This window comes from Bombina bombina, chromosome 2 (genome assembly GCF_027579735.1).
Source record: "Bombina bombina isolate aBomBom1 chromosome 2, aBomBom1.pri, whole genome shotgun sequence".
Taxonomy (NCBI): domain Eukaryota; kingdom Metazoa; phylum Chordata; class Amphibia; order Anura; family Bombinatoridae; genus Bombina; species Bombina bombina.
This window is the reverse complement of record NC_069500.1, coordinates 1,201,088,756-1,201,116,693: the sequence shown is the minus strand read 5'-3', so window position 1 is coordinate 1,201,116,693 and position 27,938 is coordinate 1,201,088,756. Positions and strand designations below refer to the sequence as shown.

Genomic DNA, 27,938 nt, shown 5'->3' with positions numbered 1-27,938 from the left:
AAAAAATGAACTGAGGCATACTCAGAAGCAATTGGCATCATGGTTTGTTGGAGCTTTAGTTCACATTAATATTTATACATTTAAAACTGTCAATTTGTTAAGAAAATTTGCATTTTTGTAGGTGTGGGACAGACCTCGTAAAAGCTTCTTGAATGTTGTTTATATTTTTTTCTTTGCTGTGGCCAAATAGGGGCAGATATAAAAGAGCTCCAGAACATACCAACCAATCACTTTGCAGCATGTTGGACTGTCCAGGTTCTGCATTTCACAGAATGCACTCCATCCTGCCTGGTGGGATTGGAAACACTAAAATATTCAGAGTTAAATTACAGGAAAAGGGAGGGGAACTTCCGGGTGGCAGCCATGATAGGCTGCATATTTCCACTCTGCTCCTGCGTTCTATCTATTTTTGCCTAAAATAATTTTCCAAACAGCTCAAATATCAGATACATAAACAGCTCTTTAACTCGCTTATGAACCTACATCTGATGAGCCTAAAATTGAAGAGATATTTGCAGTTTTGAGTGCCCGGAGCACAACAGAAGGTTGAGGCCTTCTTCAACACCCCCCGGCGAGGCACCTTAGGGCCTTGTCGTTAAGTGGCACAAAGTTGTCAGAAACTGCAAGAACTACCGTGTATCATCTGCCTGCCAAAACGCTACCAACATACAGCTACCATGGAGATACCCATTGGTTTTTTGGAGGAGCTGCGCGACTTACTTGATGGGCACCACGCTGCTCTGGGAGATGCACTGAACTGTTCACTAGCCGGCTGCAGCAGTAGCTCGATCCTGCAATTGCTTCAAACTGAGCCTGTCTATCTGGAAAAGGAGAGTGGTGGCGTTCTGGGGCCCCAGCGCACGCCACTTGCCTCCGATACCTCTATGAGAGAGGTGAGTGCAGGGGCTGCAGACTCGGCCGAACATTTGGAGATATGCATGGAGACCTCCGCTGCTCTATCCCCAGTTAAGGAGGGTGAACTCACAGGGTTTACCCCAACTTCAGCACAGCCTCAGAACACCATGAAATGGGACCCAAATGTGATCTTACCTGGAGATGTGGAACAAACCGTTATGCATTTGCAGATGCAAACTGTACACTTCTCGTCAAAATCGAAGACAGGGGTCATCTGGTTGGCTTTTGTCTCTCCGCAGCTACCTACTAAATACTTTCCTAAGGGGTCCCTAGCAGACGATCACGTCAAAACTAATAACTTCCTGTATTTCAGAGTAGCGCAAATCCCTCAAATTTTCTACTTACTGGATGCCCGCTCTTGTATAGCTCTGCTGGATCTGAGCTGGGATCCTGGGGGTCCGCGTTGGACTGCTCCTTGTGATAAATATACCGTGAGTAGGGGAGACTCCATATTGGTATCTGCATACATTTATCAAAGCTAAGCTGGGATACTGTTATCCTTTTCCTCCTCATATGTGGGAACGGCTGGAGACTATCACCATGTTTAAGGAACAATGCATCTTTTACCTACAGAATTTATGTTCAGTGTCTGGCTTTAATATTTAGTGGGTAACTGCTTATTGTGAGAAGGTGGTTACGGTCCTTTGGTTATAACAATATGTGTGCCAGTATTTCCAATGGGGCCATACCGAGATTTTTCGCTGTAACTGTCAAAGTGCAATCTCTATGAAGCATTAACTGGTCCACACTTCATAACACTTTGCTTACCGTTGCTTGCTTGTGTGGATATTGCACTCTTTGCCCTCAGGGAGGTCCTAACTTAACATTTCTGTACCCATTTAATTGTAGCTCCTAAGGTTACTTCTTTATATGTTTTTGATAATACATTAATGCTACTATACCCTATTTATTTTTTACTTACTGCTGGTGATTGCATGCCTTCCTTGCTGAGATTGTTTAATGTTATTTTAACTTTGGTTCAACAATATGATTGCCAATATTTAATGTATGCCTTTTCTAGGACTCTGACATAATTTCTACAATACTATAGTGCTTAAGTAGCGTTATTTTATTTTATTTTCATTCAGCGATTCCCTACAGTCTGATTACTTTCTACCACTTTTCACTTAGTCATACAGCTGATATCCTCTCTTTAGACCACTATATTATTTATATATATACATATAGTTAGCAGGGCTGCCTTTTCAGTTACAGTCCCTACTTATATACGTGGAGATTTAGTTTACAATGGTGGAGGGAAGTCTCGCTATCTGTGGCCGGGATGGCGTGGCGATTTAACCTCTTTACTTGTGCTTATCTGGGTTATAAATGCCCCCTATATTTTAGAGCTTGTAACCTGTAATTCAGATGCTTATGAGGATGCTCTTAATCCTTAATAGCACAGTATTTGGAAACACGGTATTATATATGTTCCCTACTCTAAGTGAATAAGATATTTTTAATGCTACCAGCTTAGCCTATGGTCAACAGTTAGTAGCAGTATACCTACAGGTATTGTTCCAAGTGATTGATACTACCCTCCCTTAGTCAAGACGGTTGGGTTTTTCCCCTTTTTATTTGTATTGCATGGGCTTAGCTCGGGTATAGAAATCCCCCTCCTTTTGACAGTTTTATTTTTTCAGTGTGATCCATGTCTTCCGTATGTATTGGACCCTAGGTCCCACAGAGCCACAGTCCTAAGACCTTAGTGCAGCCCCTCCATGCTATACTATATTGTATTGTAGTATTGTAATATTACGATGATATAATGATGTATTATACCACTACAACTTCCTATTCTAGTTATTTGGCAGGCAAAGCTTCAGTCATATCTCTTTAATATGATATTATACCACCCTGATACATGCATTTTTTTGGTTATAAAATGTTATAACAACAAGGTTTATCATTGAGATCCACAAGCGGTCTCCTATGTTTATAACTACCTTCTCTAGCTTTAATATTACCTTATATTTATAAAGGTCCAAGAGAGACCTATGGTGTCATTTAGAAGGTTTCTAGATGTCCGGCATCCTGTTTATATATTGTCTACAGGGTGTGCAAAATGCTGACTTTATATTTCTTCTCCCTTTATTTCACTGTTTGCACCTTTTATAAAACTGAAGTTTTGTTTCATGTGATGTAAGAATTGATCTTATGATGATGTATGCCTTTAAATAAACCTCAAATAAAAATTAAAAAAAATAATAATAAAAAAAATATATATAATGAATGTAGAAACTTTATTGGAACAGTATAACTTGATATGCTGTGAGAAATAAAGGCACACATCATTCCTGTGAAACAGTGCCCAGAAAAGATCCTGTGGTTTTCACAGTGGCATATTATCAGTTTTATTACTGTTAAAACATGAAAACAAGCCATGCCAACTACAATCTTATTAAAATGTCTCTGAATAATGCGCAAATAAAAAAAAAAAATTACAGGAAAAGTAGGCAAATTCATAATGCTAGTCTGTTGCATTTGGTTTTTACATTTTGCATAATTGAAGATTTTATGAGGAACTACATTTTGAGTTTCATGTTCTTTTAAGGGTGGTTCTATTTATTTGGGACCCTTGAAAAATCAACTTTGACCATCACACTCTTCAGATTCAGCCCCCGATATTCAAAGCATCGACAGACCTATAAAACTGCCTTTCTTCTCTCAAAGCACATGACTTTTCTATGCATTTCAAAAATAAACCTACCACCACTGAGCAACTATCACTTTATACTCCTTTTTCCCTTTGCATATAAGCTTCTTGAGCAGATTGTTTACAAATGCTTAGCACACTTTCTCTCATCTAACCATCTTCTTGAGCCTTTGAAATCTGGCTTTCTCCTCAACCACTCTACTAAAAATACCATCACCAAGGTGACAAATGACCTGCTCACTGAGAAGACTAAAGGTCATTACTCCATGCTAATTCTTTTAGACCCATCTACAGCCTTTGATACTGTTGACCACCCACTGCTGCTCCAAAACCTTCAATTCTTAGGCATTTGGGATACAGCTCTACTGTGGCTTTCTTTCTACCTTGCTTGGTTTTTTAGTATCATCTTTGTGCTGATAACACCCAAATCTACCATTCTACACCAGACATATACTCTTCCCTGACTCAGCTCACCAGCTGCTTATATAGTACTTTCTTACTACCTAAAGCTGAACATCTCTATAACCAGTGGCGTAGCGTGGCTTCTCAGCGCCCAGGGCAAGGCAAGAATTGCGCGCCCCTAATCCATTAGCACTGACTGAGTCTCTTCCACCAGTACAGTAGGGATTGGCAAATTTGCTTTGAATCTAGGAGACAGCTCAACAACTTAGGAGACAGGTTTTTGTTTTAAAACAAACAAAGCTTTAATTTAACAACAAAATATATACTACATAGATAGATTGATAGATAGATAGATAGATAGATAGATAGATAGATAGAATTCTAAACTCTACATTCATCCTTAAAAATTAGGATTCAATATGGTTGCAGGCAGCCATTACTTTATTATATACATTAAGTAAGTACATTATATAAAACTTAACAATTACATTTTTTTTATGGTTTAATATTTAAACATGGGATTTCATTTTTAAAATACATCTGAGCCAGCATGCCAGAGTGTGAGAGTGATCTATGCTGCTTTAAAGTGAAAGCCAGTTATTATTATTTTTAAATTCATTTTTAACCTGGGTAAAACATACAAGATGTAGATCATCTACATCTTGTATGTTTTATTTTACCCAGGTTAAAAATGAATTTGAAATAAAATAACCAGCTTTCACTTTAAAGCGGCATAGATCACTCTCACACTCTGGCATGCTGGCTGGCTCAGACTCTGGGTCCTTTGGAAGTTGGAATTTGGCTGGCTGGCTCAGAGTGACTCTGGGTCCTTTGGAACTTGGCTAGCTAGCTGGCCCTGCGACGTCACCTGGGTAACGATAGAGGCTAAGCTGCATTTTGCGTGTGTTGCCATTTCCAATCCCTATTCCCCAAGGCCCAGGCAAAAACAGGGGCTATAATAATTTAATTATAATTCTGGCTGGCAGTGGCACTGGTGGTCTGGTTCTGATACGGACCTGGTTATGAGTTTGGTCATTTTTGTTGACACTACTTACCTTATCATTGCGGGCGCAGCGTGCTAGTCAGTCTGACTCCACTCTGGCTCTGCTGCTCTGACTTCTTCCTCCCTCCTGACATGTGCGCTGGGAGTGGGAGTGGACCGTGCTAACTAGTGGCGTAAACACTAGTCTAGCAGCAGGTAACGGTTGGATAGGATTACACTCATAAAATTATGATAATTAAATCATTACACAGCACGTCTTGACTTCAGAGTAGTAGACAGTTCACTTGAGAGACAGAACGGCTGGGCGCAGGCGCCTGTCAGATTTTTTTAGCCTCCCTGTAGCGCCGCTGGGAGTGGGACTGTGACTGTCTACTGTCTTGAGATGGTGGGGACTGGGGAGGCTGGGAGCCAAGCATTTTGCGCCCCTCAGAATTTTGCGCCCGGGGCAACCGCCCCTGTGGCCCCCCCCACGCTACGCCACTGTCTATAACTAAGCTCCTTCTATCTCTTCATTTTACCAATCTCCCCATTCCCCAAACCTTACTTACTGTGGATAACTCTGTCATCACCTTTACCCCTCAGGCTTGCTGCCTTGGGATCATATTTGACTTTGAACTTTCCTTTGCCTCCCATATTAAGTCCTTAGTTACCTCATACTGCTTCCTCCTAAAAATATCTCTAAAATTGCTCACTTCCCACCTCAAGAAAACACTAAGATTCCTATCCACTCATCATTTCTCACATTGAATATTGCAATTTGTTACTCTCTGGTCTCCCAAGCTACTGTTTGTCACCACTGTAGTCCATCAGGTTCATCTTCCTTATGCATTGTTTCACATCTCTCTGCCAATCCCTTCAATGGCTTCCCTTAGTCTCAAGAATAAAATTCCAAATGTTATCCCAAACATTTCCTTATCTCTTATTACTTCCTAACACTCTCATCTGCAAGACTTTTCCAGAATTATATGGAACTCATTGGGGTCTATTTAAGAAAGTGCGAGCGGACATGATCCAATATTGTGGATCATGTCTGCTGCACATCGATAAATGCCGACAGCATACGCTCTCGGCATTTAACATGTCAGGGTACCTGTGAATGTCAGTAGACAATACATATATATATATATATATATATATATATATATATATATAATAAGATAAAATAAGTATAAATAAGTATACAATCTATCAAATATTACATTTGAGCATGCTCACTTTATCGCTGAATACATTCTATGTATTGCAAATCTGAGGTCAGATATGAGATGCTTTTTCCTGATTAACAGAACATCTGAGAACAAAGGAACACACACCTGTAAAGTCTTAGAATGACACTCTCAAGTTTGAACGCCCATATATGGAGTTTCCTGTCCAAAATGTATAATAAAGGTTATCAGGTGGTGACCCCAGGTGGAGATATACAGGCATGCTGTCTGTGATGACCTCTTTGGAACTGGCTAAAGTCCAGAAAGATAGTAATTAACACTTACTTGGCAATCAAATGTTAGATCACAAACAGCACCTTGGAGATTCTCAAAATGCATCCTGGGGTGTTGGAGACGAAATTCTGCACTATTTTCAGATAAGCTAACAGAATTTCAAGATATTATGAGCTAACAGACACATGTGATAATTTAACACAATGGCTCACTGGATTTCCTTTGAAAACTAGATACACATTAGGCTTGCTAACAGAAATACATGTTTTGCATTGTAACTTTGAAATTAATTTTAAAGTACAACGTATTTTTAATTTTCAGTGGTATACCTCAGTATTGTATAAAAATGCATATTTGTGGATATAAGAAGAAATGCCTCACAATAAAATATTAGATAAGTATTTGCTGAACTTAATTAGTAGCTATATAATCAATGTAAATTGTTTAATTAACTTGTTTCAAAATAGATTACATATTCTTATATTTTTCAGGCATCTAATAAGTACATATATAATTGGTGCTTTAAATAATATAATATGTTTTATACACTCAGCAAGAGATATACAGATATGAAATATTTATATTAATATGGTATAGTAATCCAATATAGATATAATTATATGAAACTACATCTGATTGCTGATCTCAAGGTATGTATGTGAAAGTAATTGAGTCCATTATGAAGGTATTATAATCCTTTTAAATCTTTTCCTAGAAAATATGATTTTTAAACGCATTTTAAAGATATTATAAGTGGAGTATATTCATGTTTAATCTTGAAATACTCAGAATAAATTATATTAAACGGACCATATATGGAACATATAATTTTTAAAACTAGGAGATTAAAAGTATATAAAAATAGGCATTTGATAAAAAATATATATAAGAACTGTATTTACTGTATAGCAGTGTTGAAAATGAAACTATTTGTCTTGTCTGCTGCCCCCAATGGCCTAAATCCAGTATTGCAACCAAAAGTCATTTCCCAGTAGCCAATCAGAGAAAAGTGGGTATCCAAATCTATCGAATGATCAGACAAAAACTCCCTGCACACAGAGAAAGAAAAACTTGGCTGAAATGTTTTTCTTGGTAACTGTTGCAATCCTGCTTGCTGCCATTTTTGCTTATAGAGAGACCAGTGTATAAACACAGTTTTCTGTAAGACAAATACGTTGGGACACTCTTTGTGGATAAGAGACTATCAAGATTAATTCTCTAACAAATGTGCATAATTCCCCTAAGACATATGACGATAGACATATTTGCATATTAACTGAATTCTCAAACTGGTGATCTGGTAAAGTATAAGCAATTGTATATTTAATATTTTAAACAAAGGAATTCTAAAGCTTTAGTTAGATTGTAGTAAGTATACTGGTTTTAAATATTAATGTTTAGAAAGAATTTTGTATTTTAATATCATAAATTAATTACAGTTATTGCTATATATATATTTTAGAATTTGCCTTTTTGTATCTAAATAAGAGGTTATTTCAGTTCAGATCAATTGGATGTTAAAGTATTTTGTTATATTGTCTAACTAAGCAGTGTTAAGTTAACGGTCCATACTCTGGTATTTTACTGTGGTATTTTAATGCGATTATTGTGAGTAAAGTTAATTTTAAGGGTATATGTTTTATGATCTTTGTAAAGAATAATATAACAGCATAAGCGTGTATAATTTGATTCATAATCTGGTCTCTACATAAATATATTGCAATGTGTATATACATTTTAACTAATCTAAAGAATTTAGGAATAATTATTCATTTCAATTGTTTCCTATATAGATTTTAATTAGCGGTTGTTTTAAAGAATAATATAAATACATTGTATTATAACCCTGGTATATACTGACAATCATTGCGTTCTGGTGAACTTCTGGTGCAATACCGCCCCCTGCAGATTTGCGACCAATCGGCCGCTAGCAGGGGGTGTCAATCAACACGATCGAATTGTATCAGGTTGATTTCTGGTGATGTCTGTCCCCCGCCTCAGAGCAGGTAGACAGGTTATGGAGCAGCGGTCTGAAGGCTCGCCAAAAACACGAGCTTGATTAATAGGCCCCATTGTCTTGCCCAAACAGACTTCCCTCTAGTCTCCAAAGCTTTAAGCATTCATTAAAAACATATCTGTTCAGGGATGCATAAACCATCTTAAAGATGTCTCTCCTGCTTCTGTTCCCTCTCCCTAATTTCCCATGTATTTCCTTTAGAATGTAAGTTTACAAGTCCATCCGTCCTGTTGATTATCTTATGTAAAGATAGTTACAGCTTACAATGACTCAAGGGGAGGGCCCTCTACTCTTCATTATTTATTTAAATGTCTTCAAATTATTTTTTCTCCACAACTATACACTTAATGTTAAAACGCTGTGTAATATGTAGGCACTTTATAAATAAACTATAATAGCAATCATAATAATAATGATGAGCAATATTTTTCCATAAAATAAATGCTTGATTTCTATAAAAAAAATTCAAGGTCCATTAAAACAGTATAAATGCCAAATCAAAAAATAGAATGTAATAACACTTGGGGGTAAATTTATCAAGCAGCGCTGGAAACAAGAGTTAAGAAGCAGCGGTCATCTGAGGTGGGGGACTGCAATCATCCCGACAAGATACTATCGAGATATTTGACACCCCCTGCCGCGAATGTGCAGGGGCGGCTTTGCACAAGCATTTTTCTAGAAATGCTTGTGCAATCTTAAATGCCGACAGCGTATGCTGTCTGCATTTAGCAATGTCGGGCGGACATGATCCGCTGCAGCGGATCATGTCCATCTGACATTTAATAAATTGGCCCCTTGATCTAAATTTAAAATGAGCAGCAGATTTTTTTCTGATAAATTTCCTTGCTTCCAACCTTGAAATACTTTTGACAACCCAGAGGCCCATAATGCAGCAACTCAAATTAACTTTTATTTTTTTTTGTATGTATATATATATATATATATATAAATATAATATGTATATATATATATATATATATATATATTATATATATATTATTTATATATATATATATATATATATATATTATATAATATACAGTATCTCACAAAAGTGAGTACACCCCTAACATTTTTGTAAATATTTTATTATATCTTTTCATGTGACAAAACTGAAGAAATGACACTTTGCTACAATGTAAAGTAGTGAGTGTACAGCCTGTATAACAGTATAAATTTGCTGTCCCCTCAAAATAACTCGACACACAGCCATTAATGTCTAAACCATTGGCAACACAAGTGAGTACACCCCTAAGTGGAAATGTCCAAATTGTGCCCAATTAGCCATTTTCCCTCCCCGGTGTCATGTGACTCGTTATTGTTACAAGGTCTCAGGTGTGAATGGGGAGCAGGTGTGTTAAATTTGGTGTTATTGCTCTCACACTCTCTCATACTGGTTACTGGAAGTTCAACATGGCACCTCATGGCAAAGAACTCTCTGAGGATCTGAAAAAAAGAATTGTTACTCCATAAAGATGGCCTAGGCTTTAAGAAGATTACCAAGACTCTGGAACTAGACCCTGGAACTAAGCTGCAGCACAGTGGGCAAGACCATACAGCGGTTTCACAGGACAGGTTCCACTCAGAACAGGCCTCGCCATGGTCGACCAAAGAAGTTGAGTGCACGTGCTCAGTGTCATATCCAGAGATTGTCTTTGAGAAATAGACGTATGAGTGCTGCCAGCATTGCTGCAGAGGTTGAAGGGGTGGGGGGTAAGCCTGTCAGTGCTCAGACCATACGCCGCACACTGCATCAAATTGGTATGCATGGCTGTCATCCCAGAAGGAAGCCTCTTCTAAAGATGATGCACAAGAATGCCCGCAAACAGTTTGCTGAAGACAAGCAGACTAAGGACATGGATTACTGGAACCATGTAATGTGGTCCGATGAGACCAAGATAATTATTTCGTTCAGATGGTGTCAAGCATGTGTGGTGGCAACTGGGTGAGGAGTACAAAGACAAGTGTGTCTTACCTACAGTCAAGCATGGTGGTGGGAGTGTCATAGTCTGGGCCTGCATGAGTGCTGCCGGCACTGGGGAGCTACAGTTCATTGAGGGAACCATGAATGCCAACATGTACTGTGACATACTGAAGCAGAGCATGATCCCCTCCTTTCGGAGACTGGGTCGCAGGGCAGTATTCCAACATGATAACGACCCCAAGCACACCTCCAAGACGACCACTGCCTTGCTAAAGAAGCTGAGGGTAAAGGTGATGGACTGGCCAAGCATGTCTCCAGACCTAAACCCTATTGAGCATCTGTGGGGCATCCTCAAATGGAAGGTGGGGGAGCGCAAGGTCTCTAACATCCACCAGCTATGTGATGTCGTCATGGAGGAGTGGAAGAGGACTACAGTGGCAACCTTTGAAGCTCTGGTAAACTCCATGCCCAAAAGGGTTCAGGCAGTGCTTGAAAATAATGGTGGCCAGTTGGCCACACAAAATATTGACACTTTGGGCCCAATTTGGACATTTCCACTTAGGGGTGTACTCACTTTTGTTGCGAACGGTTTAGACATTAATGGCTGTGTGTTGAGTTATTTTGAGGGGACAGCAAATTTACACTGTTACGCAGGCTGTTCACTCACTACTTTACATTGTAGCAAAGTGTCATTTCTTTAGTGTTGTCACATGAAAAGATATAATAAAATATTTACAAAAATGTGAGGGGTGTACTCACTTTTGTGAAATACTGTATATATAATATATATATAGCATTTTCCCAAAACAAAAACAAAAAATATTATTTATACAACTAGGCTATAGTGAAATTAATTTACTAGGAATATATGTCACTGGTCCTATTTTGACTTAGTTTTGGGAAAATGCTCTAACTAACTCTGTTCTGTTACATTTTCTATATCATGCTCTCTTGAACCTTGATGCCTGTGACATACTGTTGTGTGCATGGCTTATCATGATGGCTGCATACATCCCAATTCCCAAAACAAAACGTTTAGAGTGACTGAGTAAAAAAATCTAAATGACATGCTGCATCACTGGTGAATGTGATGTTTTTACTCACCAGAAGACACACGCACCACGTGATCACCGGCAGTCCGGCTCCGGCACCACCAGGCTGGCCTCAGTGCTGCTTCTTGCCTCCCTGCCTCAGCTCGGTCACTGCTTCCCTCGCTCTCAGCTCGCTCTCACTCTTCCCATGCTGCTGGGACTCTGGGTGGGAGGAAGTGATGAGTGTCAGGGAGCGCCAAGCGGGAGACCGCAGCATAAACACGTGAGGCCTGCCCCAGCCCTGTTCATTATGATAATGAATTATCCCACCCCCTGACCCCAGCCTGATCAATCACCAGCCATTAGAAGCAGCCAGCCAGGAACACCTGTCAGTCTCTACAACATACAGCGACTGTAAGACTTAAGTTGATGCTCAGTCTCGCGGCTGCTGTATGCAAGACAATACTACTGTTGTCCTGACTCCCTACCTGCTCAGTCACTCACGGACGGCCTATTTTACACTAAATCAGAGCGGCCCAGGGGGTAATTGCCCCCCCTGCCCCCTGGCCCAGTCCGCCCCTGTAAAATAGCCAAAGTTTGGATTTAAGGAATATTATCAGAAGCCTTTACCATTTTGAAAGATCCACAACAAAGCTGATCACTCCCTCGCCTCTATTTATCTTACGCATGAAGGTATTTGCCACTTGTATTCACTATAGTCCTAAACATCATTGGGCTAGATTACAAGTGAGTCGCAAATGGTTTTGTGCTAGCAATATCACGTTTCCGCCGGCATTTTTCATTCTGCTGATTTTACAAGTGGGGAGAAATCGTGATTGCGCTAGCACAATTACCTTTTACGCGTCAATCCTTTCTGCAATCTCAGAGCTGTGGTTAACTAGGTTCCAAAAGAAAAAAGTGTCACAAAACACAACAAAAAATACATTACAGTACAGTTACACTCATATTAACACTGTCTAATAAAAATTATTTCGAAAAAATATTGCATAAAAAAGTTATAAGGACTCAAAGATTGGAGATATGTGTACTTACTTATATTAATGTATTTATATGTGTAAATGTGTATTTACAGTCATATATACACATATAAAAACATTAATATATATTTACACATATATAAATATATATAGAAGTGCATTATATCCCTCTGCCATTAAAGGGACAGTCAAGCCCCAAAAAAGCATTCATGATTCAAATAGGGCATGTAATTTTTCCAATTTACTTTTATCACCAATTTTGCTTTGTTCTCTTGGTATTCTTAGTTGAAAGCTAAACCTAGGAGGTTTATATGCTAATTTCTTAGACCTTGAAGGCCGCCTCTAATATAAATGCGTTTTTCACCACTAGAGGGCATTAGTTCATGTGTTTCATATAGATAACATTGAGCTCATGCACGTGAATTTACCATGTCAAAAGAACTAAAATAAGGGGGCAGTCTGCTGAGGCTTAGATACAAGGTAATTACAGAGGTAAAACGTGTATAATTTTAACTGTGTTGGTTATGCAAAACTGGGGAATTGGTAATTAAGGGATTATCTATCTTTTAAAACAACAAAAATTCTGGTGTTGACTGTCACTTTAAAGGGACACTGTACCCAAAGTTTTTCTTTTGTGATTCAGATAGCGCATGACATTTTAAGCAACTTTCTAATTTACTCCTATTATAAAATTTTCTTAATTCTCTTGGTATCTTTATTTGAAATGCAAGAAAGTAAGTTTAGATGCCGGCCCATTTTTGGTGATCAACCTGGGTTGTTCTTGCTGATTGGTGGATAAACTCATCCACCAATAAAAAAGTGCTGTCCAGAGTTCTGAATAAAAAAAAAGCTTAGATGTCTTCTTTTTAAAATAAAGATAGCAAGAGAACGAAGAAAAATTGATAATAGGAATAAATTAGAAAGTGGCTTAAAATTGCATGCTCTATCTGAATCATGAAAGAAAAAATTTGGGTTCAGTGTCCCTTTAAGCAGATAAAAACATGATAAAACATATTTATGCGATATTCATATTTAATAAAGATTTTAACTACGTATTCACTGTAAATATTTCACACACATATATATATATATATATATATATATATATATATATATATATATATATATATACTGTATATATGTGTGAATATGTACATACATGTGTGTATATATGTTTATATGTGTATATTTGTATGTATATATATATTTACACATATAAACACATAAATACATTAAATACATATATGTATCCCTTCTCATTTTATGCAGAATAAAACAGCTATCCAAAGTGATTTCTCTTTTTGTACTTTCACACTGTGAAAATGAATATATTCTCCCATAGATTGCATGTCCTATAAACTCCCCTCAGCTGCATAGTACCACACACACACAATCTGTAAACAATTTTATTTCAAGAAGGATTAATAAAGGTGCCATACATAATATAACATAGAATAATTGGTGCCGATTTATCACATGTCAGACAGACATGATTTGCTGTGGCGAACATGTCAGCCCGACATCGATAAATGCCGACAGCATATGCTGTCGGCATTTATCATTGCACAAGCATTTCTTGTGAAATGCTTGTGCAATACCGCCCCCTGCACATTCGCGGCCAATCGGCTACTAGCAGGGGGTGTCAATCACCTCAGAGGTGGTGGACGAGTTAAGGAGGAACAGCAGACAGCAGCACATTTCAGGTGAGCCAGAATGCTCACACGGAATAAGCAACATCCGCTGCTTCATAAATATACCCCATTTTCTACAAAAATCCTTTTAACATTTAAGCCTGTAAATATTGTACCTTGCCTTGTCAGATAATGTAGGTTGTTGTTCCCAAGCCAATATTCTCCTTTTGCCGAGTTAAAATCACCAAATCCCTGTTTATAATCAGTCCAATTCCTTTTGTGGGAAAAAATAATGTATTAGATCCTATTAGTGTATGTGCATCAGCTATCCAGCTAGTATACACTTTAAATCCAATTTTTAGAGAATACAGTTTACTTCCATTAACAAAATGTGCACAGTCTTCTTAAATTTACACATTTTTGAGTCACCAACTCCTACTGAGCATGTGCAAGAATTCACTGAATATACGTATATGCATTTGTGAATGGTTGATGACTGTCACATAGTAGCACTTAGGGGTAGATTTATCAAGCAGCGGATGCTGCAATCTACCCCCCTGAAATTTCCAGCTCGTCGGAAACTTAAGTTAAGAAGCCGACCGCTGCTCCTTAAATCATCCGCCAACCTCTCAATTGGCGGACAGCAATCATCCTGATCAGATACAATCGGGATGATTGACATTCTCCTGCATGAATGTCACCCCCTGCATTTATCGATGTCGGGCAGACATGATTCGCTACAGCGAATCATGTCCGCCCGCAAGTTGATACATTGTCCCCTAAGGGGTAAATTTCTTAAAGGTCGAGCGGACAGGATTCGGATCGGGATGATTTCAGTTCGCCACCTAAAAGGTGGCGGAGACGTTAAGGAGCAGCTGCTTCTTAACTTTCGTTTTTCAGGCGGACCTGAAGCAATGTGCGTAGAAAGCAGCATCCGCTGCTTAATAAATCTTCCCCTAAGTGCTACTGCATTGTCTTTTCATCAAGTATTTGTTGATTATGCAAATCTGCTGTATTTACTGTTCATTTAAAGCGACATTATACACTCGATTTTTCTTTTTATAACTGTTTTGTAGATGGTCCATCTATATAGCCCATCTGGTAGTGTTTTTATAAAAATGTATAGTTTTTCTTATTTTTTAAGAACATTGTGCTGATTTTTAGACTTCTAACCAAGCCCCACAGTGGCAGATGTATACACACATTTACAGACTCCTGCTGGCTCCTGCTTATGTTATCTGTCTTTTCATAGGCAGGGAGGGGGGAGGTGGGGAGTGTCTGCTCTTTTAGTTTACCCAGTCCCTTTCAGTGGGTGTCCCAGACTACCTCATCAACTGTGCTAAACTGGGAGCTTCTAAGTAAGTTTTTTAAATGTTTTATACTGGATTTTTAGATCAATATCTGTGCATATTCTTCTTTATAGTAGTGTCTATTACATGCAGTTATATGAAAATTGGTGTATACTGTCCCTTTAAATACAACTAAATATGGCCTAGATTTAGAGTTGGGCGGTAGCCGTGAAAACCAGCGTTAGAGGCTCCTAACGCTGGTTTTTACCGCCCTCTGGTATTTGGAGTCAGTCAGGAAAGGGTCTAACGCTCACTTTCCAGCCGCGACTTTTCCATACCGCAGATCCCCTTACGTCATTTGCGTATCCTATCTTTTCAATGGGATCTTTCTAACGCCGGTATTTAGAGTCGTGGCTGAAGTGAGCGTTAGAAATCTAACGACAAGACTCCAGCCGCAGAAAAAAGTCAGTAGTTAAGAGCTTTTTGGGCTAACGCCGGTTCATAAAGCTCTTAACTACTGTGCTCTACAGTACACTAACACCCATAAACTACCTATGTACCCCTAAACCGAGGCCCCCCCCACATCGCCGCCACTCGATTAAATTTTTTTAACCCCTAATCTGCCGACCGCCACCTACGTTATACTTATGTACACCTAATCTGCTGCCCCTAACACCGCCGACCCCTATATTATATTTATTAACCTCTAATCTGCCCCCCACAACATCGCCGCCATCTACCTACAATATTTAACCCCTAATCTGCCGACCGCAAAGCGCCGCCACCTACGTTATCCTTATGTACCCCTAATCTGCTGCCCCTAACACCGCCGACCCCTATATTATATTTATTAACCCCTAATCTGCCCCCCACAACGTCGCTGCCACCTACCTACACTTATTAACCCCTAATCTGCCGAGCGGACCGCACCGCTACTATAATAAAGTTATTAACCCCTAATCCGCCTCACTCCTGCCTCAATAACCCTATAATAAATAGTATTAACCCCTAATCTGCCCTCCCTAACATTGTCGACACCTAACTTCAAGTATTAACCCCTAATCTGCCGACAGGAGCTCACCGCTACTCTAATAAATTTATTAACCCATAAAGCTAATTCTAACCCTAACCCTAACACCCCCCTAAGTTAAATATAATTTTATTCTAACTAAATAAATTAACTCTTATTAAATAAATTATTCCTATTTAAAGCTAAATACTTACCTGTAAAATAAATCCTAATATAGCTAAAATATAAATTATAATTATATTATAGCTATTTTAGGATTAATATTTATTTTACAGGTAACTTTGTAATTATTTTAACCAGGTACAATAGCTATTAAATAGTTAAGAACTATTTAATAGTTTCCTAGTTAAAATAATTACAAAATTACCTGTAAAATAAATCCTAACCTAAGTTACAATTAAACCTAACACTACACTATCAATAAATAAATTAAATAAACTACCTACAATTATCTACAATTAAACCTAACACTACACTATCAATAAATTAAATACAATTCCTACAAATAAATACAAATTAATAAACTAACTAAAGTACAAAAAATAAAAAAGAACTAAGTTACAAAAAATAAAAAAATATTTACAAACATTAGAAAAAAATTACAACAATTTTAAACTAATTACACCTACTCTAAGCCCCCTAATAAAATAACAAAGACCCCCAAAATAAAAAAATGCCCTACCCTATTCTAAATTACAAAAGTTCAAAGCTCTTTTACCTTACCAGCCCTTAAAAGGACCTTTTGTGGGGCATGCCCCAAAGAATTCAGCTCTTTTGCCTGTAAAAAAAAACATACAATACCCCCCCCAACATTACAACCCACCACCCACATACCCCTAATCTAACCCAAACCCCCCTTAAATAAACCTAACACTAAGCCCCTGAAGATCTTCCTACCTTGTCTTCACCATGCCAGGTATCACCGATCGTTCCAGGCTCCGAAATCTTCATCCAAGCCCAAGCGGGGGCTAGACATCCATCATCCGGCGGCTGAAGAGGTCCAGAAGAGGCTCCAAAGTCTTCATCCTATCCGGGAAGAAGAGGCGATCCGGACCGGCAACCATCTTGATCCAAGCGGCATCTTCTATCTTCATTCGATGACGACCGGCTCCATCTTGAAGACCTCCACCGCGGACCCATCTTCTTCTTCCGACGACTTCCCGACAATGGAATCAGCCAATCAGAATCAAGTTCAATCCGATTGGCTGATCCGATCAGCCAATCAGATTGAGCTTGCATTCTATTGGCTGATCGGAACAGCCAATAGAATACGAGCTCAATCTGATTGACTGATTGAATCAGCCAATCGGATTGAACTTGATTCTGATTGGCTGATTCCATCAGCCAATCAGAATTTTCCTACCTTAATTCCGATTGGCTGATAGAATCCTATCAGCCAATCGGAATTCGAGGGACGCCATCTTGGATGATGTCCCTTAAAGGAACCGTCATTCGTCGGGAAGTCGTTGGAAGAAGAAGATGGGTCCGCGGTGGAGGTCTTCAAGATGGAGCCGGTCGTCATCGGATGAAGATAGAAGATGCCGCTTGGATCAAGATGGTTGCCGGTCCGGATTGCCTCTTCTTCCCGGATAGGATGAAGACTTTGGAGCCTCTTCTGGACCTCTTCAGCCGCCAGATGATGGATGTCTAGCCCCCGCTTGGGCTTGGATGAAGATTTCGGAGCCTGGAACGATCAGTGATACCTGGCATGGTGAAGACAAGGTAGGAAGATCTTCAGGGGCTTAGTGTTAAGTTTATTTAAGGGGGGTTTGGGTTAGATTAGGGGTATGTGGGTGGTGGGTTGTAATGTTGGGGGGGGGTATTGTATGTTTTTTTTTACAGGCAAAAGAGCTGAATTCTTTGGGGCATGCCCCACAAAAGGTCCTTTTAAGGGCTGGTAAGGTAAAAGAGCTTTGAACTTTTGTAATTTAGAATAGGGTAGGGCATTTTTTTATTTTGGGGGTCTTTGTTATTTTATTAGGGGGCTTAGAGTAGGTGTAATTAGTTTAAAATTGTTGTAATTTTTTTCTAATGTTTGTAAATATTTTTTTATTTTTTGTAACTTAGTTCTTTTTTATTTTTTGTACTTTAGTTAGTTTATTTAATTGTATTTATTTGTAGGAATTGTATTTAATTTATTTATTGATAGTGTAGTGTTAGGTTTAATTGTAGATAATTGTAGGTAGTTTATTTAATTTATTTATTGATAGTGTAGTGTTAGGTTTAATTGTAACTTAGGTTAGGATTTATTTTACAGGTAATTTTGTAATTATTTTAACTAGGTAACTATTAAATAGTTCTTAACTATTTAATAGCTATTGTACCTGTTTAAAATAATTACAAAGTTACCTGTAAAATAAATATTAATCCTAAAATAGCTATAATATAATTATAATTTATATTGTAGCTATATTAGGATTTATTTTACAGGTAAGTATTTAGCTTTAAATAGGAATAATTTATTTAATAAGAGTTAATTTATTTCGTTAGAATAAAATTATATTTAATTTAGGGGGGTGTTAGGGTAAGGGTTAGAATTAGCTTTAGGGGTTAATAAATTTATTAGAGTAGCGGTGAGCTCCTGTCGGCAGATTAGGGGTTAATACTTGAAGTTAGGTGTCGGCAATGTTAGGGAGGGCAGATTAGGGGTTAATACTATTTATCATAGGGTTATTGAGGCGGGAGTGAGGCGGATTAGGGGTTAATAACTTTATTATAGTAGCGCTCAGGTCCGGTCGGCAGATTAGGGGTTAATAAGTGTAGTTAGGTGGAGGCGACGTTGGGGGCGGCAGATTAGGGGTTAATAAATATAATATTGGGGTCGGCGATGTTAGGGCAGCAGATTAGGGGTACATAGGGATAATGTAGGTGGCGGGGTGTACGGAGTGGCAGATTAGGGGTTAAAAATAATATGCAGGGGTCAGCGATAGCGGGGGCGGCAGATTAGGGGTTAATAAGTGTAAGGTTAGGGGTGTTTAGACTCGGGGTACATGTTAGAGTGTTAGGTGCAGACGTAGGAAGTGTTTCCCCATAGAAAACAATGGGGCTGCGTTAGGAGCTGAACACGGCTTTTTTGCAGGTGTTAGGTTTTTTTTCAGCTCAAACAGCCCCATTGTTTTCTATGGGGGAATCGTGCACGAGCACGTTTTTGAAGCTGGCCGCGTCCGTAAGCACCGCTGGTATCGAGAGTTGAAGTTGCGGTAAATATGCTCTACGCTCCTTTTTTGGAGCCAAACGCAGCCATTCTGTGAACTCTAAATACCAGCGGTATTTAAAAGGTGCAGCCAGAAAAAAGCACGCGTAGCTAACGCACCCCTTTGGCCGCAAAACTCTAAATCTAGGTCTATATGACTTGACTAGAGCTGATGTGTTGATACCATGTACTGTTTGCATATGTTACACATTTTTTTATATCACAATTATTTAATTCTACCTTTGTTGTAACTTGTAATATAATAGTTCTTACAATTTTGATGCATGCAATGAAATATGATGAAAATATATGGTGGTGCATAGGAGTCATCATAGGAGAGCCTAGAATAATTGAAGTTATGCATAGTTCTGAAGCTCCTAACTAAAGCCACAGCATGTCCATTTGTGCCTACTAAACACCCACACCTCCACCACACTGGCTCTGCCAGCAGATCATCTGACAGCCTACTTGCCCTTGTGAGCTTTACCAGACAAGTAAATGTTTTTCCTCTCTACAAATGATCAGTTTTAGCACCACCTCTGGTAGTGGGAAGTAGCTGGTATTGGTCACTTTAGGGCTCATCGGCAGCATAGTAACATGCAGTAGCTGTTACAAGGCAGGGTTAAAAAAACACACAATTAGATTGGACCTATGCACTGATGCAGTTCTGACCTTAGTGCTAACAGGGGAGCTAATTGGTAAGTATGTTACATACACAGTGCATGATGCATACCTACCAATTAGTACTTGTGTGCATGGGCCAGGCACTCTCATACAGTGCCAAGTAATGTAGGGTAAAAAAGGAAAAGGCAGAACTTTATAACACGCTTTGATATTTTAGATGGAGTTTATTTCATCAGTTGTAATGAAGATACTCTATAACTTACTTTTTAATATAGATATAGGGGTCCATTTATCATTGTGCGGACGGACATGATCCGCTATAGCGAACCATGTCCGCCGCACATCGATAAGCTGTCGGCATTTATCATTGCACCAGCAGTTCTTCAACGCCGCCCCCTGCAGATTCGCAGGCAATCGGCCACCAGCAGGGGGTGTCGTATTGGATCGGGTTGATTTGCGGCGATGTCTGTCTGCCGCCTCAGAGCAGGCGGACAAGTTATGGAGCAGCTGTCTTTAGACCGCTGCTTCATAACTTGTGTTTCTGGCGAGCCTGAAGGATCACCAGAAACATGGGGCATCAAGCTGTTCGGAGCTTGATAAATAGACCCCATAAAATTCAAATACCCCGCGCTCCGCCACCCACATCAAATGTAAATGTGTCTGTGAGTTAAAGGTTTGAATTGTTGTCCAATCAGCGCTTCTCGCATATGGCACTTTTGTTGTAGCTATAGTGCTAATTGGAGAACAATTCAAACTGTAGCTCACAGAAAAATCTACTTTTTAAGTGGGTGGAGGAGCACAGAGAAGTAAAAAGATTTTAATTGTACTTAATTGCAATGTATTTTGAGTCTTGACATTTGATTAAAGAATTTGCATAATAATTGTATTGAATGTAATATACTATTATGATCTTGCAATCTCACTTAAAGGGACATAAAACCCCAACATTTTCTTTCATGAATTAGATAGTGCATATAATTTTAAACAACTTTCCAATTTACCTCTATTATCAAACTGTCTTAGTTTTCTTGTTATTCTTTGTTGAAAAGCAGGAAGGTAGGCTCAGTAGTGTGCACGTGTCTGCAGCAGTATATGGCAGCAGTTTTGCAACAATGTTATACATTAGCAGGAGCACTATATGGCAGCACTATTTCCTGTCATGTAGTGCTTCAGGCATGTGCACGCTACCTACCTAGGTATCTCTTCAACAAAGAATAACATGAGAACAAAGCAAATTTGATAATAGAAGTAAATTAGAAACTTTTTTTTAAATTTGTTTTCTCTATCAGAATCATAAAAGAAAATTTTTGGGTTTCATGTCCCTTTAAGCCAGCCATACACATCCAAGGAGCAGACAGTGATGATTTGTGTATAGCTACATGTAGAATATTTAAAATGTTATGACACAGAAGTTAAAGTCTAGATTGTGTGACATCCATGCTGAATGTTTTGTGCATGAAGAGGGGCCTAATATTTAACCTTTACCATCTCTGTCAGGATTTCTACTCCCACTCCATGCACATACTTAAAGGGAGAGTAAAGTCAAAATTAAACTATCATGATACAGATAAAGGGGCTGATTTACTAATGTGCGGGCGGACATGATCCGCTGTATCCGATCGGGCTGATTGCTGTCCGCCGCCTCAGAGGTGGAGGATGAGTTAACGAGCAGTGCTCTTACGACCGCAGCTTCTTAACTTCCGCTTTAGGTGGACCTGAAGATGAGTGGGTCAGAAGCAGCATCCGCTGCTTCATAAATCGACCCCAAAACATGTCATTTTAAACAACTTTCCAATTTACTTTTATCAAATTTGCTTTGGTCTCTAGGTATCTTTTATTGAAGAGTAAAACTAGGTAGGCTTATGAGTGCTCAGGAGTGTGCACGTGTCTTTAGTATTCTATGGCAGCAGTGGTTTGAGACATTGTATAACAAAGCTACAAATAATGTTGCAAAACACTTCTGCTGTAGAATATTAAAGACACGTGCACACTCCTGAACTCTTTTGAGCCTACCTAGTTTTACTCTTCACTAAAAAGTACCAGAAAAACAAAGCTATAAAAAACAATATACAATATATATATGTACTCCCCTTTGGTTTATTGAACTGCTGTCGTCCCACAGTCTCTCCCAAAGGCTGTTCAATCGGTATTTGTGCGCAGAGGGAAGCGCTTGTTCACCAAAGGTTCCCAACGATTCACTGGGGTATGTTTCACAACTTCCTCAAAGTGAAAAGGGATGGCATTGAAATATTGTATGTAGATACTCACAGTATAGATTGAGATGAACGGCACCTCAGGTGTTCAAAGAAAGGAAAAGATTTTCACCAGCTTTTGATAAAAAAAACTGCTTTTATTTGCCCAACCAGTTTCAACGGTCACTGCCGTCTTTTTCAAGAGCATTCCCAGATTATTTGCTTTACAAACCGTTGCATACCTTACCGCAATGCAAGGCGGTCTTAAATACAAAGTAAAAGACATTGATTGGGGACGGGTTTACACACATTTACATAAAAATACAAATTAAAAAGACTTCCTAATATCTTTGAACACACTAAGTAATAAACTTGAAAAAGCCCGGAACGCGGGTGAAACGTGTAGAAACTGTGACAATAAGCTGTATGAAACTGTCAAAAAAGCCCTTTGCTAACCAAGACTGTTGAATACTTTCCAAGAAAAGATTCATTGTTGCACTTGTCGGAGCTGAACAAAATCTATTACCTGTCCGTCACCTGCGTACATGAAGTACTAAGTGCAGGGATATCGACAGACCTCAAGCAGATCCTCACCTGCGTACACCGAAGTACTAAGAGCAGGAGAAAAAGCCACCGGTTTGAAAGAGAACTTGCGCAAGTTGAAGAAAAACCGAATTACATCACCATTACTTTTACCGAGGCTTAGGAGACCGGTAAGCCTTTGATTCCAACTGCACATGATATGAGGTAAGACCACCCACAAAGTGGGTTCAACGCATATAGAAGGAGGTAAGACCACCTACATAGCGGGTCAGATACACTTCAAAAGGTGCTGTTGGTTAAAATTGTATCCATATTTACCAAAAAGGGAAACTGTAAAACATCTCTAAGCACACAATAAACCTAATCTACTATCGGCTAGAAAACAGAAAAGACTCCTAAAGAACACCTGTTTCAAAAAATTGAAACAACTGATTGAAACAATTTTGTCGCCAGGAGCTATTTTTTCAGCAATGTAGCAAGATTGCCGTTCTGTTATACAGACCACACTCTTTTATATTAATTTGGGAACTTTGATATTATATCAGAAAAGACCAGACTAAAAGACTCACCTGGGCTCTCTCATACTTATATATTTTCTACATACTTATATGTTTTCCACATCCTGTGATTTTTATATTCCATAATTATTTTTATACCTTGTTTATATATCCTGTGATTGATTTTTTATATTTTATGATTATATTTTGTGATTGTATTTTATAACTTGTGATTGTATTCATATCCTCTGAAAATTATGTGAATAGAATCTATCTATTTTTATCCATTCAATTTTATATGTCCTAAGTAAAAGCTAACGCCTAGATTTAGAGTTTGGCGTTAGCCGTCAAAACCAGCGTTAGAGGCTCCTAACGCTGGTTTTGGGCTACCGCTGGTATTTAGAGTCAGTCAGGAAAGGGTCTAACGCTCACTTTGCAGCCGCGACTTTTCCATACTGCAGATCCCCCTACGCCATTTGCGTATCCTATCTTTTCAATGGGATCTTTCTAACTCTGGTATTTAGAGTCTTGGCTGAAGTGAGCGTTAGAAATCTAACGACAAAACTCCAGCCGCAGAGAAAAGCCAGGAGTTAAGAGCTTTCTGGGCTAACGCCGGTTCATAAAGCTCTTAACTACTGTGCTCTAAAGTACACTAACACCCATAAACTACCTATGTACCCCTAAAACCGAGGTCCCCCCACATCGCGCCACTCTATTAAAATGTTTTAACCCCTAATCTGCCGACCGCACACCGGCGCCACCTACGTTATCCCTATGTACCCCTAATCTGCTGCCCCTAACACCGCCGACCCCTATATTATATTTATTAACCCCTAATCTGCCGCCCCCAACGTCGCCTCCACCTACCTACAATTATTAACCCCTAATCTGCCGACCGGACCTCACCGCTACTCTAATAAATGTATTAACCCCTAAAGCTAAGTCTAACCCTAACCCTAACACCCCCCTAAGTTAAATATAATTTAAATCTAACGAAATAAATTAACTCTTATTAAATAAATTATTCCTATTTAAAGCTAAATACTTACCTGTAAAATAAACCCTAATATAGCTACAATATAAATTATAATTATATTGTAGCTATTTTAGGATTAATATTTATTTTACAGGCAACTTTGTATTTATTTTAACCAGGTACAATAGCTATTAAATAGTTAATAACTATTTAATAGTTACCTAGTTAAAATAATTACAAAATTACCTGTAAAATAAATCCTAACCTAAGTTACAATTAAACCTAACACTACACTATCAATAAATTAATTATTTAAAATACCTACAATTATCTACAATTAAACCTAACACTACACTATCAATAAATTAATTAAATACAATACCTACAAATAAATACAATTAAATAAACTAACTAAAGTACAAAAAATAAAAAAAGAACTAAGTTACAAAAAATAAAAAATATTTACAAACATTAGAAAAATATTACAACAATTTTAAGCTAATTACACCTACTCTAAGCCCCCTAATAAAATAACAAAGCCCCCCAAAATAAAAAAATGCCCTACCCTATTCTAGAATTAAAATAGAAAAGCTCTTTTACCTTACCAGCCCTTAAAAGGGCCTTTTGCGGGGCATGCCCCAAAGAATTCAGCTCTTTTGCCTGGAAAAAAAAACATACAATACCCCCCCAACATTACAACCCACCACCCACATACCCCTAATCTAACCCAAACCCCCCTTAAATAAACCTAACACTAAGCCCCTGAAGATCTTCCTGCCTTATCTTCACCACGCCGGGTATCACCGATCGGTCCAGGCTCCAATGTCTTGATCCAAGCCCAAGCGGGGGCTGAAGACGTCCATCCTCCGGCTGAAGTCTTTATCCAAGCCCAAGCGGGGGCTGAAGACATCCATCCTCCGGCTGAAGTCTTGATCCAAGCGGCGGCTGAAGAGGTCCATCATCGGGCAGAAGTCTTCATCCTATCAGGGCAGAAGAGGAGATCCGGAACGGTAGACATCTTCATCCAAGCGGCATCTTCTATCTTCTTCCATCCGATGACGAGCGGCTCCATCTTCAAGACCTCCAGCGCGGATCCATCCTCTTCTTCCGACGTCCTAAAACAGAATGAAGGTTCCTTTAAGGGACGTCATCCAAGATGGCCCCTCGAATTCCGTTTGGCTGATAGGATTCTATCAGCCAATCAGAATTAAGGTAGGAAAATTCTGATTGGCTGATGGAATCAGCCAATCAGATTCAAGTTCAATCCGATTGGCTGATCCAATCAGCCAATCAGATTGAGCTCGCATTCTATTGGCTGATCGGAACAGCCAATAGAATGCGAGCTCAATCTGATTGGCTGATTAACTATTTAATAGCTGGTTAAAATAAATACAAAGTTGCCTGTAAAATAAATATTAATCCTAAAATAGCTACAATATAATTATAATTTATATTGTAGCTATATTAGGATTTAGTATTTAGCTTTAAATAGGAATAATTTATTTAATAAGAGTTAATTTATTTCGTTAGATTTAAATTATATTTAACTTAGGGGGGTGTTAGGGTTAGGGTTAGACTTAGCTTTAGGGGTTAATACATTTATTAGAGTAGCGGCGAGGTCCGGTCGGCAGATTAGGGGTTAATAATTGTAGGTAGGTGGAGGCGACGTTGGGGGCAGCAGATTAGGAGTTAATAAATATAATATAGGGGTCGGCGGTGTTAGGGGCAGCAGATTAAGGGTACATAGGGATAATGTAGGTTGCGGCGGTGTACGGAGCGGCAGATTAGGGGTTAAAAAAAATATGCAGGGGTCAGCGATAGCGGGGCGGCAGATTAGGGGTTAATAAGTGTAAGGTTAGGGGTGTTTAGACTCGGGGGGTACATGTTAGGGTGTTAGGTGCAGACATAGGAAGTGTTTCCCCATAGGAAACAATGGGGCTGCGTTAGGAGCTGAACGCTGCTTTTTTGCAGGTGTTAGTTTTTTTTTCAGCTCAAACTGCCCCATTGTTTCCTATGGGGGAATCGTGCACGAGCACGTTTTTGAAGCTGGCCGCGTCCGTAAGCACCGCTGGTATTGAGAGTTGCAGTGGCGGTAAATTATGCTCTACGCTCCCTTTTTGGAGCCTAACGCAGCCCTTCTGTGAACTCTAAATACCAGCGGTATTTAAAAGGTGCGGGGGGAAAAAAGCCAGCGTTAGCTACGCGGGTCGTTACCGACAAAACTCTAAATCTAGCCGTAAGTATTTAATTATTTCAGTGTTTGATTCATTTCAGTCTAGCCCACTTTTATCTATTAGCGGTATTGTCCATAAACCATAGCTATACGCTTATCCAGTTATAGCTTTGCCCATAGTATTTACAAATATTTATTATTTTTGGTCTCTTAGGCCTAGATTTGGAGTTTGGCGGTAGAAGGGCTGTTAACGCTCCGCGGGTTTTTTTCTGGCCGCACCATAAAATTAACTCTGGTATCGAGAGTTCAAACAAATGCTGCGTTAGGCTCCAAAAAAGGAGCGTAGAGCATTTTTACCGCAAATGCAACTCTCGATACCAGAGTTGCTTACGGACGCGGCCAGCCTCAAAAACGTGCTCGTGCACGATTCTCCCATAGGAAACAATGGGACTGTTTGAGCTGAAAAAAAACCTAACACCTGCAAAAAAGCAGCGTTCAGCTCCTAACGCAGCCCCATTGTTTCCTATGGGGAAACACTTCCTACGTCTGCACCTAACACTCTAACATGTACCCCGAGTCTAAACACCCCTAACCTTACACTTATTAACCCCTATTCTGCCGCCCCCGCTATCGCTGACCCCTGCATATTTTTTTTAACCCCTAATCTGCCGCTCCGTAAACCGCCGCAACCTACGTTATCCCTATGTACCCCTAATCTGCTGCCCTAACATCGCCGACCCCTATATTATATTTATTAACCCCTAATCTGCCCCCCTCAACGTCGCCGACACCTGCCTACACTTATTAACCCCTAATCTGCCGAGCGGACCTGAGCGCTACTATAATAAAGTTATTAACCCCTAATCCGCCTCACTAACCCTATCATAAATAGTATTAACCCCTAATCTGCCCTCCCTAACATCGCCGACACCTACCTTCAATTATTAACCCCTAATCTGCCGAGCGGACCTCACCGCTATTCTAATAAATGTATTAACCCCTAAAGCTAAGTCTAACCCTAACACTAACACCCCCCTAACTTAAATATAATTTACATCTAACAAAATAAATTAACTCTTATTAAATAACTTATTCCTATTTAAAGCTAAATACTTACCTGTAAAATAAATCCTAATATAGTTACAATATAAATTATATTTATATTATAGCTATTTTAGGATTAATATTTATTTTACAGGCAACTTTGTAATTATTTTAACCAGGTACAATAGCTATTAAATAGTTAAGAACTATTTAATAGTTACCTAGTTAAAATAATAACAAATTTACCTGTAAAATAAATCCTAACCTAAGATATAATTAAACCTAACACTACCCTATCAATACATTAATTAAATAAACTACCTACAATTACCTACAATTAACCTAACACTACACTATCAAT

General features: G+C 38.9%; 1 protein-coding gene across 4 annotated transcripts in view; it reads right to left on the bottom strand.

Annotated features, from left to right (window-relative positions):
* FGL1 (fibrinogen like 1) overlaps positions 1-27,938 on the bottom strand; it is a 174,841-nt gene that overhangs the window by 43,806 nt on the left and 103,097 nt on the right. For all 4 annotated transcript variants that reach the window (XM_053703907.1, XM_053703909.1, XM_053703908.1 and 1 more), the window contains exon 5: positions 14,193-14,290. In XM_053703907.1, coding sequence (XP_053559882.1) covers positions 14,193-14,290 — 98 coding nt within the window. The remainder of the gene's footprint in view (positions 1-14,192; positions 14,291-27,938) is intronic.